General features: G+C 34.6%; 1 protein-coding gene across 1 annotated transcript; it reads left to right on the top strand.

Annotated features, from left to right (window-relative positions):
• The first annotated feature begins 598 nt into the window (after positions 1–598).
• On the top strand, positions 599–6,413 carry LOC102606005 (thioredoxin-like protein Clot). Its single transcript, XM_006338837.2, has 2 exons — positions 599–834; positions 5,890–6,413. The coding sequence occupies exons 1-2, from the start codon at positions 690–692 to the stop codon at positions 6,141–6,143; spliced, it is 399 nt and encodes a 132-aa protein (XP_006338899.1). The 5' UTR covers positions 599–689; the 3' UTR covers positions 6,144–6,413.
• The last annotated feature ends 7,827 nt before the right edge of the window (positions 6,414–14,240 follow it).

Below are 14,240 nucleotides of genomic sequence, written 5' to 3' on the forward strand. Positions count from 1 at the left end.
ACCTGAACTATCACCCAATGATTAGTGAAACATACTTAGACATTGAATAGACCAAATGTTTGTCTAAAAATACTTGTAGGCGTGTTTGTCCATAAAAAAATTATCATCCTGACATATAACGATTCTATTTGTTGTCACATTAATTTTTTAAGAATATTTTTAATTGTCTTCCTTAAAATCCTAAATACAGCCCTTTCAAGTCGAAGATATCGATGCTATGGCAGAGATGAGACCACAAATAAGAAAGGGGAGAAGAAGATGGTGGATGTCACAATTGGAATAAATTAATTTGTATGGTGATGATTTTAATAATTTATTCTAATATTAATTTATTTTGATTTGACATAGTGAAATTATTTTTCGACGTGAAGTGTCATGTGACAGAATATTTTAAACAAAAGATATAGTGCATACACATCATCATTACTTAGTTAATGTTTATTTCACTAATTATTGGTGAAAATTCAAGTAGAATACTCCCGGTGGAAATAATTCAAATATGAAACTCAATAAATTAAAATAGTTTAAATATATTTTTGACTTTTTGACTTAAAAAAAAACAAATAAAAAAACAAAACAAGGACATTTTTTTGAAGTAGTAATATATAGATGAGGGTTGAAAATAAATTCGACCTAATCCTTAAGCGTAGCAGAAGTAGGGTAACTGAAATCGAATTGTAGCAGTAAGAATGCCGTTGAAGGTGTTGGACGCAACCGTAGCAACTTTTGATGGAGTTTTTGAAAAGTTTAGAGCAGAGTCGCCCAAAAACAAAGCCAATTTCATCCTATTCCTGGCTGATATAGATCCTTCTACCAACCTTAGTTGGTGCCCTGGTAATTTTTAAACTACCTAGACAGATTTTGTTGGTGCTCTTGATACGAGCAACTGAAATTGGTTTCACAGAAATTTGATTATGAATTCTGCAAAGTAAAACATTTCTTGAGGTGTTATTACTACTATTTAAGTCTTTTGGTTTGTTAATACTTTATTTGCGATATACACATGTGCTAAACCTTTAGTGTGTTTTGGGTTTGTGTTACTTTTCAATAATTTACTTAATGAATTTCAACTCAAGAGTCATATGAGCTAGGAATCCTAATCTTGATGATATTATTTTCAGTATATCAATTTTCTGGTGGGATTTTTGCCAGTGGCTTATTTTTTTTGTTGATATAATGCCAAGTGGCTGAATTCTAAATAGTTGTTTTCCAAATATGTTGTACTGTCTAATGATTATCATAGTCTACCATGACCTCTACCGTCTTTCTCAGCTTGTGGTATTGTATGTTCTAATCATGGTTGTTGGGCCTACTGTAGAATTAGTTTGAGTTTGTCTTTACTGTTTTATGCGGCTGTGGGTAGCTGTAATAAACAACAATGTAACATCAACCATATTCCAGATTTGTATTGATAGAAACTGACTCAATTACAATAGCTAGTAATCAAACTGATACTTGAATGACAGAATTATAATTGAAGTAGTGAAAATAACATAGCTAGTGATATTAGAGAAGGAGATGAGATACTGGAACATAGAAGGGGATGAAGGGATAACAGACTTTGCAAAATTGCTATATAGTTTGCATAAACCTATATTGCTCTCACAGTTCGCTATTTATCAACTCTGATTCCAGGCATTGCCACTTAATCTGTTGTTGGGATGCTTTGCCAATACTGATCAAGACCCATTCATAACAATACCTCCATCCCCAATTAGAACCTTGTCCTCAATGTTTGAGTCAAGAACAGTGATGCTCAGGGGGTCCCTACTGATTATCTCAATACCAAGACATGCTTTATGACTTGAAAAAAATGTGTGCGCTAGTGCACCTGTTATGGAACAATCAAAACCTTGGTCATTGTGGCCTGTAGTGAACGGTAACAGATTTGTTAACTTGAGTGTCATTGTAACCTGCCCTGCATATTAACATGACTTTGATTGCCTTCTTCTTGGAGCAGTTAGCAATAAGCTAAATGAGAGAGCCAAGGAAAGCATTCCTGCAGCGAGCCTCCACAAAAGCATGAACTAGGTTAACTGGAAACTATCTTTTTGTGGCACGTGAAACTCATCCAAGCATTTGATATCTTCCCAATCAGTACAAACAAGAAAGAGATACGGCATCTCATGATCAAGCTTGAACAGGAATGAATACATTATGGTAGTGGGTTTCAACTTTTGAAATCAGTAAGGGTTGACCACCATGCCATTTGCAACCAACATGGTGCTCCACTTGAGGCTTCTCTTTGTTAGCGTAATACCAAATTCTACTTCCACACACGTCACAACTCTTATTTGAAGACATAGGACAAAAGCTTATCTCCTCATTGGCAAATATTTTGATGCGGCAGTTGGGGGTGTAGGGACAATATCGGTGTCTCACTTGTTGGTCGTGGATGACACCTTGGTTTTTTGTGATGCTGATGGGACTCAACCACATTATTTATGCCAAGTCCTCACTTGGTTTCAGGCCAAGTCCTCACGTGGCTAGCTACTAGAGGGGTAATTTTGACAGCGAGAAATCTTAGAAAGCAGAAGGATGCTTGCATCAGTTGGCTTTACATGTGCAAGGTGCGCGAGGACGCGAATCATCTTCTACTACATTGCGGGACAACCATGAGGTCATGGTGGGATATGTTTAGGTGGTTTGGCACTTCATGGGCAATGCCAAAATTTGTGAAAGATTTGATGATAAGTTGGAAGAGCGGGAGAAGGAGAAAAAGACAAAGGGATTGGAATGTTGTTTCACTTGCTTTAATCTGGGTAGGTTGGAGAGAGAAACAAGAGAACTTTTGAAGGTGTAGAGTCGAGTTTCTCTCAGTTGAGGAGAAGTCTCGGCTCTCTTATTTTCTTTTGGTGTAAAAACAGAAAGTTCCTTGTATAGTAGATTCTTTACCGGTTGGTATACCCCCTGTATATACGGTCAATTCGGCCATGTTATGAATGAAACACATTTACATGATTAAAAGAATGATAAACAACTCAAATAGATTCATCACATTATCCATTAGCTTAGATATTCCATGGTTTACAATCTGAAATAAACCAAATTGTTGTCTGGCTTCTAGTATTTCTTGGAGGAAACCAGCAAGAATGATGTTTGTTAATGGTTCGTCTAGATCAAGCACTGGGATGTTGCTACATATGGTTGTATCGAACACCGCAGTAGGTACATTGTCCGTATAGGTTACTATAGCATCACGCCTTGAGAGTATGCATACATTTGAAGCATCTGCAACATCTTGAACTTGAAGGCCTTTACAATAAACAATAAGCACATGTAAGAAGGAAGACATACCCAACTCTACACCATCAAAGGAAGACCATAGAACCTGTCCAAAACTCAGTGGAGACAAAAAACACTAGGTGATTCTTCCCATTTGTCCTAGCCTTGGTGGACAAAGTTATTTGGTACTTGTTGCTTGTGGGTGGTACCTGTTGCTGGTGGTAAGTGGCAGGTATCCCGTGGAATTAGTCAAGGTGTGCGAAAGCTGGCCCAGATACCGCGGTCATAAAAAAAAGATATTCAATTAGAGAGCATTCCTCTAACAAGTGCTGTTTTTGGCGTTATTGGATCCACGAGGAGAGACATGTAGCATACCTCTCTCTTTTTGTCGAGGAAGACATATGGTCAGCTTTTATTTCTTACTGACTTTCGTTGAATCTTCTTCAGAACTTTTCACTGGAACAGTGATGTGGGGCAGACAGAGAAATGTCTCTCATTTTCTGCTGGAACTTATGAAGTTTTCCTTGGGATGAAGGCATTGTCAAAATATGAATACCATTGTGCCGTCATTCCTGCATCATTTTGTTCCTTTTCATTGAAGTGGTATACCTCTAAATGTGTTTCACTTGTATCTGCTTCTTTGGCCTATAGTCTACTTCATCTGGTTCCTCCGTTTTTATTATTTTAAGAATGAACTCTTTTTTGAGAATGGTGGTGCCTCTATTTTTATATCTAGGAATTCTGACATTTTGCACTAGTATATTTATTAAATTAATAAGGTATCTTTCCTCTGCATCTGCTTACAATGTGATGGGTGTTATTAGATTCAAGCTACCCTTTTGTTCTGCAATTTCCTATTTTTAGTAGAATAACTTATTGCCTCGAAGCATGACTGATTCTTCTTATCCGCATTTGGCTGCCTGTTTTATTATCTAAGAGTCTTTAAGTTTTCTTGTTCAGTTGCAGAATTATGGTCCTATAGTTCATGTAACATTCTTACACTTTCAATTTGTTTCTAAAAGTTTGGTCATTGTTCATGTAACATCTTTTATTCTCCTTCCAATAGACCATTAACAATTTGAAGAGACTCTAACACCAGGGTATTTCAGTCAAATTATATAAAATAAAGCAAGATCTTAAAAAAAAACTGAACTTGGTTAATTCAGAGTTTTAATGTCGGACTAAGGGTTGAATCAGTTTCAAGGAATTAGTATCATTGTCAACATCAAGTAGTGTGCATCCATCTAAGTTTACCGATGAACTTCGTGATTATCCTCTGAAAGTCTGAACCTACAATTGCCTTTTACTCTGTAGTATTGACACTATCAATATGATTTATTGGCCTCTCCTCTAGATACACACTTTTACTTTCTTAGACCTTTATCTCATATTTAACTTTTCAAAAAAGGTCAAACAAGATTTGAATGACTGGGAGATTGACAGCCTAATAGAATTCTACAATACTCTGGAGCAGGCCATCAACTTTCAACCTAATGAAGATAATCTACACTGGTTGAGGGCCAATAATGGGAAATTCACAGTAAAATCCACCTTGATAGGCCAGCTGCAATGCTCTTACCATGGCCTTGGAAGATGATATGGAAAGTTAAAGTACCTCACAAGGTGGCTTGTTTCACCTGGTTAGTAGCCAGACAAGCAGTACTAACTCAGGACAATCTAATGAAAAGGGGAAGACAATTATGTTCCAGATGTTTTTTTTGTGAAAGAGAAATAGAGACAACAAAGCATCTCTTCATCCATTGTAGAGTGACAGAGAAACTGTGGCAGGTGTTTTTTAACTTAAGGGGTATCAGTTGTTCCATGCCAAGACATACCTCCGAAGCTCTAACATGCTGGAATAGAGAAGGAAATATGTCCGGCCACAAAGAGAGATGGAAGATTGTCCCTGTTTGCATCTGGTGTACAATATGTGCATCTAGTGGACAATATGGAGAGAAAGGAACCAAAGATGTTTTGAAAACAAGAGCATCCCTTTCCAAAGTCTGAAGTTGAATTGTTTATAACCTTTTGTTTTTGGTGTAACTATGTACTCCCCAAACAGGTGGAGGATATTTCTCAGTTTCTAGATAGTTTAGGAGGGATATAGGTGGTAGATTTCTTTGGTTTTGCTTGCTGTAAACTCCAGATGTAACTACTACTAGAATACACTATTGGTGTATTTTGTCTATAAAATGTTAACTTTCTCAAAAAATTATCTTCAAAAATATTTTTTAATTCATTGTTTCATTTTGAACATGTAGCAGTTATTAGTTAAGTAAACGAGTAAACAGGAGCACAAGCATGATTGTGCTATTATTTCTGGTTTGAGGCTTGAATGTTATACCATTTTAACAAATTGAATCTTAAACATGGAGTGCTTGCTTTTTCTAAGTTGTTCTAGGCCCCTCCTAATGGAGATCTGAAGTTGTTCTTCTAGATCAGTCTAGCTTAACACTAAATCAGCTTTGCATTTGCCAGTGTTGTGGCATTTTATTGCATACATTTGCTTAGCATCAAGCGATATACAAGATATATTTAGATATTGTATTATGTTGGACCTGCATGCAGTTTTCACTGCAGGTGAATGAATCAAGCGATAGCTCAATCTTTACAATTTGTGTAACTATGTGATTTTATATGACATTGTTTTTCTGTTTGTATTAGATTGTGTAAGAGCTGAACCTGTGATATACAAGAAACTGGAAGCATCATCTGATGATATAGCACTTCTGAGGGCTTATGTCGGGGACCGACCTACTTGGAGGACTCCACAGCACCCATGGCGAGTAGATGGGAGGTTCAACCTCAAAGGGGTTCCAACCTTAATCCGATGGGAAAATGATGCAATCAAAGGTCGACTTGAAGACCATGAAGCACACCTTGATCACAAAATTGGTTCCCTTCTGAATGAGAGTTAAGTGTCCCATTACTTAAAGGGGATGCTTTATATTATGAGAGTGTCTTAATAAAATATGTCGAGCCTCATTGGCCTGAATGAACCTCATTTTAAAAGGCCGTGAATATGATGACTCAGTGCTAGTGGTAGCGGAAAAAACTAGTGATTCTTGTTTCACACATGTGTTGCTTCCATTTCTCCTGCCATGCTTAGTGTACTAAATTATACATCAATAGCATGTTTGATGTGTTGCTAAAATGGAAATTATTGCATTGTGTTTGACATGTCTAAACTGATGGCGTGTTTCACTGTTAAATTTTGCAAAGGTTGTGGTGCTGAACTCCCAGCTTTCACCAAGCTTATAGTATAGTCAGCCACATAATAATTGAGAGTGATATCAGTCTTCCGCTGTGGGTTCAATATCATTTCTCTTTTCACTTCCCTAGTCCTATTTAACTTTGAAAAGAAGGATTTGTAACGAGCTGTTAGGTCGTTTTGAGTATTGGAACTTATTTTTTAATAAAAGACTCTTCCCGTAACTAGAACTCATTGGCACTGCACGGGGAATGGAGAATGACATCTCCACCCGTCCTGCTGATAATCACTACGTCACCACCCATCTTTTCCATTTCCAGCACCCTTATTCCACCCCAAAACAGAGGGAGACATTGTTGCTCTTTCTTAACATTGAGGTCCATTTATAGTTTTGATGATTGTTGTTTTTGTTGGTGTTGTTTGGTCTTGTTCTTTTTTGCAATTGAAGTTCAGTGTTCAGTGTCAAGATTCTTACAAGTCTTGTTGGATCATGATCATTAAAATTCTCCTATCTGATTGGTAGTAATCCAAGGGAAACTGACAACATAAAGGTATTAGAATCACTTGATCTCTTCAATATTTTGTTGAAAACATGTTGAGTTTTTCCTCTTTGAGCCGTATCTATCTCACAAGTCGCAATGACTTATCATGGCGGATTCCTGTGAACATAATGGACCTATCCTATTAAAGAATATCAAGGCTCTCGGTTGAGTAACTTTTAATTTATTGTGAGTTGATCAAATGATGGATTCAATAAGTTCTTGTCAATAACCATGTCTGTTGACTAGAAACATTAAACTATGTTTCCATAATAACATAATTTCATCGTGCTTTTTGGGGGGAGGTTTAAGTGCTCCCTTGCTTTTTGTAAGGCCATGGAGATTAGTTATACAAAAAGAAAATGGAACACGTAGTTTGTAAAAATGTGATATTGAGGATAACTCTAATTTATTTGCATACATCTCCTACAATGTATTAATTTTTTATAGGATCAAAGAGGAAAAAATTCTTCATAAAATTGATTCTTTCCATCTTGTTTGGAAGCTATAGTTTTATTTAAATTTAATATTAAAAAAATCTTAAATATTTCCAAAAAAATGCTACAAGGAGAGAATCCTCAAGTCTCTCACTCCGGCAAAAGTTTAAAAAAGAAAAAGTTAAACACTATTAATACTTTTGGACTAAGACATTTTTTTATAATAAAAATAATAATATAGTTATAGTTATAACACATAAAATATAACAACTATCCAAGTTCAGTTCTCTTTTAATGACTTCCTCTTCTTCTTTTTTCTTTAATCTTTTATAATAATAGTGTCTATTTAGTGTTATATGTCACAGATTTAGAGTCTTACTAATTCGGATGCAAAATTTGATTGGCAAAGTGATGGGACATGACATATAACTATATATAAATTGGGTGATGGTACATTTAGTCATGTTCTAATAAAGGAAAATAATCTGGCTGATTAATTATTTTATTAACTTAAGCTTTTGATTTTGTAGGTGACTTTCGTTTTAACACATTTCAGGAGCCAGGAGGTACTAATTTCTGATAGGAAGATCACAAACTCAGACAAAACTCAAATTATATTTAAGGACAAGGTCTATTCAGATGAGCAATTACAAGCAAATAACAACTGCCAATAAAACTGCTACCGTTGCTTATAAATAATACACCAATTAATTGTTGTGTTTAGATCAAACACTATAGTCTAGATACACAAATTTACATCTACATCTTCACTATCATGCGCTATCAACATCCATGATGCCCAATTTGTTAGTTAGAGGTACAAATGTGTAGACAGACTCTTCACTCTAGTAGTGATAATAAGACACAAGTAATTAATCAGTTGACGAATAGAGATGAAAAAAAGACTAGAATGGAGAATGTGATGCTAGTTTACAATTAATGCTTGAATGATTTTTATAATACCTCGGAAATTGCTAAGTCAGATTGGAAAGGAAAAGTTTCATTTTTGGCACTGATGTAGTGATCTACAAGTTCAACCTATGGATCGTAGGTGTGGGGGAAATAATTGAAATTTCACAATAATAATATAATTTATTATTTAACAAAAAGTAATCCTGAAAATAGATAAATATTTATTACGATGATAAATAATAATAGTGCATAAAATTAATACTTGAGTCGTGCTGGGCACTGTACTAAGAAACTATTTCAACGGTGTGAAATGTTTCCCCAGAATTAAACAAGCCTTCCCTATCTTGAATAGAGGATACATGAATCAACAAATTAATTAATATCAACAAGTTATTAGTGTATATAAATAACAAAGCCAAAATAATTAATTAAAGTAACCATAAGAAGAGAAACGATGAAAACGTGAGATTCATAAAATTAGGCAGAATGTTTGTTCATTTCTCTGTGTACCTAAAAGAACAAAAGAGTAGAATTTATAGTGTTAGCAAATAAATGATATGCCACTTGTCCAAACTCTTATATGCAAGAAGACATTTGGATGTAAGATGGGCAAAAATCTTGCCTTAATAAAAGTAATTGTCATTTCTCCAAGTAACAATTTCAAAATAATTTAATTATTTGGCTTTGTAAATACATTTAATAAAATAATCTTTTGAATAAAATATTTGCTTACAATCCCCCACTTATTTCAAAAGATTTTATAAAAATTTACCTTGTTGGATTTTCAGGACAAAATGCAATAGGTTTGGTGTCTTTTAGACTATGAACCAAACTTAGATCGATAAAATATAATTTACAGAATTACTGGTGAAATATAATATTTCTATGAACTAATAATTTTTATTTTAAATCAGAAACTTTACCAATCACATTTTGACGACAATAATTTTGCTGTTCAACGCAGTTTTGCACCAATAGGCCATGCGCGTGCCTGGTATTCATGAGAGCTCTAGAGACTAGGCCAAAGTCTCATAGGAGTGGCCACACTCCACTTCTCAGATATGTGAATTCATCAAGTGTATACTGCTTTAAATACACCATCCTTAATTGATGACTATGAATTCATTAAGAGTTAATAACTCATCCCTCATTTTTAGTAGCAGTTCAAACACTCTCAGTTAGTGCGCAGAGCCAATATCGACTTGTTATTACCCATATGAACCTACTTCATGGGATCTCCAATCACATAGGTTGGATTACCCTATTGACAATCAATTGGCCTTACACCCATTTCTGTTGAGGTCTGAAGAATTAAATTTCTTTCCACGGGTTTAGTTAGTGAATCAGCCGAAATTCAATTCTGACTTCACATCATCAATGGAAATTACTCCATCTCTGAACAGCTGTTTCATGACATCATGCCTCAATTTCATGTGTCTGCTCTTATAATTATAAGATTTATTCTTCACAATAGCAATTGCGGCTTCACAATCATAGTGTATAAACACATGAGACAATTCATCCTTTATCGAAGGGATCAACAATTCATCCTTCATCGAAGGGATCAACAATTCATCATTTATCAAAGGGATCAACAATTCATCCTTCATCGAAGGGATCAACAATTCATCATTTATCAAAGGGATCAACAATTCATCCTTCATCGAAGGGATCAACAATTCATCATTTATCAAAGGGATCAACAATTCATCCTTCATCGAAGGGATCAACAATTCATCATTTATCAAAGGGATCAACAATTCATCCTTCATCGAAGGGATCAACAATTCATCATTTATCAAAGGGATCAACAATTCATCCTTCATCGAAGGGATCAACAATTCATCATTTATCAAAGGGATCAACAATTCATCCTTCATCGAAGGGATCAACAATTCATCATTTATCAAAGGAATCAACAATTCATCCTATATTCAATTCATCATTTATCAAAGGGATCAACAATTCATCCTTCATCGAAGGGATCAACAATTCATCCTTAATCAAAGGAGTCAGTTGACATTTAATCCTTTATTAAAGGGATCAACAACTCACTAAGAATTTTCTTCCATCTAGCCTCAGAACTAGCCAGCTTCAGAGCTACAAACTTTGATTCCATAGTTGATCTAGCAATGATCGTCTGTGTAGTTGATTTCAAGGATACTGCACCACCACCTAAGGTGAACACATATCCACTAGTGGATTTTGTCTCATCTGAATCAGAGATCCAGGTTGCATCACAATACCCTTCAAAAGTAGAAGGAAATCCACTATACATGACACCATAATTCATGGTTTCTCTCAAATATTTCATCAGTCTATTCAATGCAAATCAATACTCATTATTGGGATTATGAGTATATCTACTCAATCTTCACACAACATAGGCAATATCAGGCCTAGTAAAATTCATCAAATGCAATAGACTTCCAATAATTTGAGCATATTTAGACTGAGCAACTGGGTCACCATAATTCTTTTTCAATTTAGAGTTAGCATCATAAGGAGTAGCTAAACATGTCACATCATAACATTCAAAATAATTTAAGAAGTCTTTCCACATAATGTTCTTGTGACAACATTATACCATCTTCACTTCTTATAACTTGTAACTCCCAAAATCATATTCACTTAACCCAGATCTTTCATATCAAAATTAGTAGACAAAAATAATTTGGTATTTTTCACAATATTCAAACTTGTACCAAATATAAGCATGTCATTAACATATAAATATATTATCACATAATCACTGTCTACAATTTTGGTATAAACACATTTATGCACTTCAACAAAAGAAAAATTGTCTTTCAATAAGACTTGATCTAATTTTTCATACCATTGTTTAAAATAATAAATCTATCTGCAACACTATGTCAAATATATTTAATCAGTAGTTCAGAACCTATTTTTCTCTTCTTAGGTTCAGACAAAAGAATTTTAGCAAGGCACCCCCACACTTTTAAATATTTCATATGTATCAAAATTATTTGAGTCTAAATCAGATATTAAATCAAGAGACTGCATATTCTTTATATATGAGACATTTAACATGTCCTACTTTAGCATGCAATAAATAAATAAATAGGCTCAATTATATAAGCAAAATCAGATACATCTTTAATGTAATCATCACAAATAATAAGCACAAATAAGTCATAGCTGCAAAAAATTTTGCCAACAAAAAATATTATTTTTTAGTTAATATGACCTTATTATTTTCAAAAGAAACCTTCATTCCATATTTTTCTATTAATCCCACATAAATCAAATTAATTCGGATATCAGGAACATACAATACATCACTCAATGTCAAAGTTTTACCGGATGTGAGTTTGAGAAGAACTTTTTCTTTTCCAAGAACTTTAGTTGTCCCTGAGTCACCAAAATAAATAATTTCTTCTCCTTTTTCAACTTGGGTGCATGACACAAAATCATTTTTATTTATACAAATGTGCCTCGTAGCACCAAAGTCTATCACCCCGTTTCTCACATTGACTACAACATTTATTTCTGAAATGACCGCAATAATCATATCAACCGTTTCAGCCAAATTTATTTTTAGCTTAGCAGGATTGTAATTTCTTTTCAATATTCTTTTGCATTGAGGTGTATTTTTCATGAAGGTTGTATTATTATCATTGGACTTGTAACCATGTCTATTTACATACTTGTAATTTTCTTTACCGTAAGCCTCCGGCAGAATGACTTGAACAGTACCAGTCAGGGTAGCACCAACATCAATAGTTTCAGGACACATATTATATGTCATAGTTTCTTAGATTGTTGGGGAAATAATTAAAATTTCACAATAATAATAGAATTTATTATATAACAAAAAGTAGTCTTGAAACTAGATAAATATTTATTACGATGATGTATAATAATAGTGCATAAAATTAATACTTGACTCGTACTGTGCACTGTCCTAAGAAACTATTTTCACGTTGTGAACTATTTTCCCATGATTAAACAAGCCTTCCCTATCTTGAATAGAGGATACATGAATCAACAAATTAATTAACATCAACAAGTTATTAGGAGATATAAAATAACAAAGCCAAAATAATTAATTAAAGTAACCATAAGAAAAAATGTGATGAAAACGTGAGATTCATAAAAATTAGGCAGAATGTTTGTTCATTTCTCTGTGTACCTAAAAGAACAAAAGAGTAGAATTCATAGTGTTAGCAGATAAATGATATCATGACAAGTGGCAATGCCACTTGTCCAAAAGTACATGAAAGAAAGACATGTGGATGTAAAGGTGTAAGATGGACAAAGATCTTGCCTTAATAAAAGTAATTGTCATTTCTCCAAGTAACAATTCCAAAACAATTTAATTAATTGGCTTTGTAAATACATTTAATAAAATAATCTTTTGAAATAAAAATATTTGCTTACAGTAGGAAGGGGGTCGTAGGACTTGGTTTGAGTTTTGGAAATGTCAAGTCCAGTAAATTGACTTACGAATGGACTGGACGAGTTGTACGGTGTTCTACGGGTCGTAAGAAATGCCAGTAGCCGATAGAGTGATTCAAAGAATTGATTTGAGATCTTAGGTCTATGAAAGGATTTGATGATTCATCATATGATCTACGGGTCATAGGTGGGATCCATAGAAGTGATCTAGACTTAGTGGAATTTTTACTTGAACATAGGTTCTACGGATAGGGTCTACGAGCCACGGAATGTGGGACGGACTGTATGAAGGTTTCGTGGAATCGATAAGATATAATGAGCCCCAGTAACAGGTTCTATGGTTGACCAGGACGGCCCATAGAAAGTCCTACAGACCGTAGGTCTATATCGTAGACCTGTCCGACAGATTTTAATGAAGGGTGCTTTGGTCTTTTTACCCACTTAACCCCTAAGCTATGTCGTTTTGGCACTATAACTACCCTATAACCGATTTTAGTCCTACAACTAAGCCTAAATTATCTCATTCACTCAATTCCCCCAAACTCCCTCAAGTCTTCCTCTCTAAAATTCTCTCAAGAGCTCCAACGTGAAGAGCTAGGGTTTCAAGCTTCAAGGTCTCATCCGCCTTACATAATTAGGGATTTGATTATCAAGGTATGTCAGAATTCACCAATGGATTCCTTCCATCCATTGGGTCCCAAAAGAAACTCAAAATTTCCAATTAATTTTTACCCAATTATCAAGGGTTTCATGTTATTCTTCATGAGTCCTATCAACTATAATTCAATTGATGTTATAATTTGATCCTATTATGCATGATTCAAACCAATTGTATGTTTTCCAATTGATTTCATATGGAGTCATGCTTTATACTTGATTGTGACTATGAACTTATGAACAAAGCTATTATGAACTTATGAATTATAATTATGAAAGCAACACATGTTTTATGAAAATGTTGATTTATGAACTATAGACATTTTAAAGCTAAAGTGTCAATGATTTGTGAAATTTTTTCTCCACGTTTGTCACTCCTCGAGCATACACCTCGGACGTGGCTGGCACTCGAGAACCATTGCTGGCCCCAAACAAACCCTTGGCCTGGCTTACTTACTCAGCGGAAGACTTAAACATAAGAAAATATAACTCATGCATAACTTAAGAAATAATAACTTAGCCAAAATGGCAACTCAGTCTTAAACGTATACAACTGAAATGAATAAGACTAAAGAACTATAACTATCTATCTATGAAGCCTCTAAAACAAAGAGGGATGTCGGGACAGGTCCCTCGATCATCCTAACAACTGAAAATAAGAAAACAAGTGATAAAAAAGATCCCTCCGGAAAGCAAGAAGGCTCACCAACTGACTCTGATTGCTGAACCTAATCAACGAGGTGCTGGATGCTGATCTTGGTTACCTGTGTATGCATCATAAAATGATGCAAGCCAACTGACATCAGTACATTGAATGTACGAGTATGCGAGGGGAAA

Source organism: Solanum tuberosum, unplaced genomic scaffold (assembly GCF_000226075.1).
Source record: "Solanum tuberosum cultivar DM 1-3 516 R44 unplaced genomic scaffold, SolTub_3.0 scf00007, whole genome shotgun sequence".
Classification (NCBI taxonomy): Eukaryota; Viridiplantae; Streptophyta; class Magnoliopsida; order Solanales; family Solanaceae; genus Solanum; species Solanum tuberosum.

Excerpts from the sequence above, each read along its gene's own strand:
- LOC102606005 (XM_006338837.2), top strand. The coding sequence starts at position 690 with ATGCCGTTGAAGGTGTTGGACGCAACCGTAGCAACTTTTGATGGAGTT. Across the intron at positions 835-5,889 it reads CAACCTTAGTTGGTGCCCTG|ATTGTGTAAGAGCTGAACCT; the intron begins GTAATTTTTAAA and ends TGTTTGTATTAG.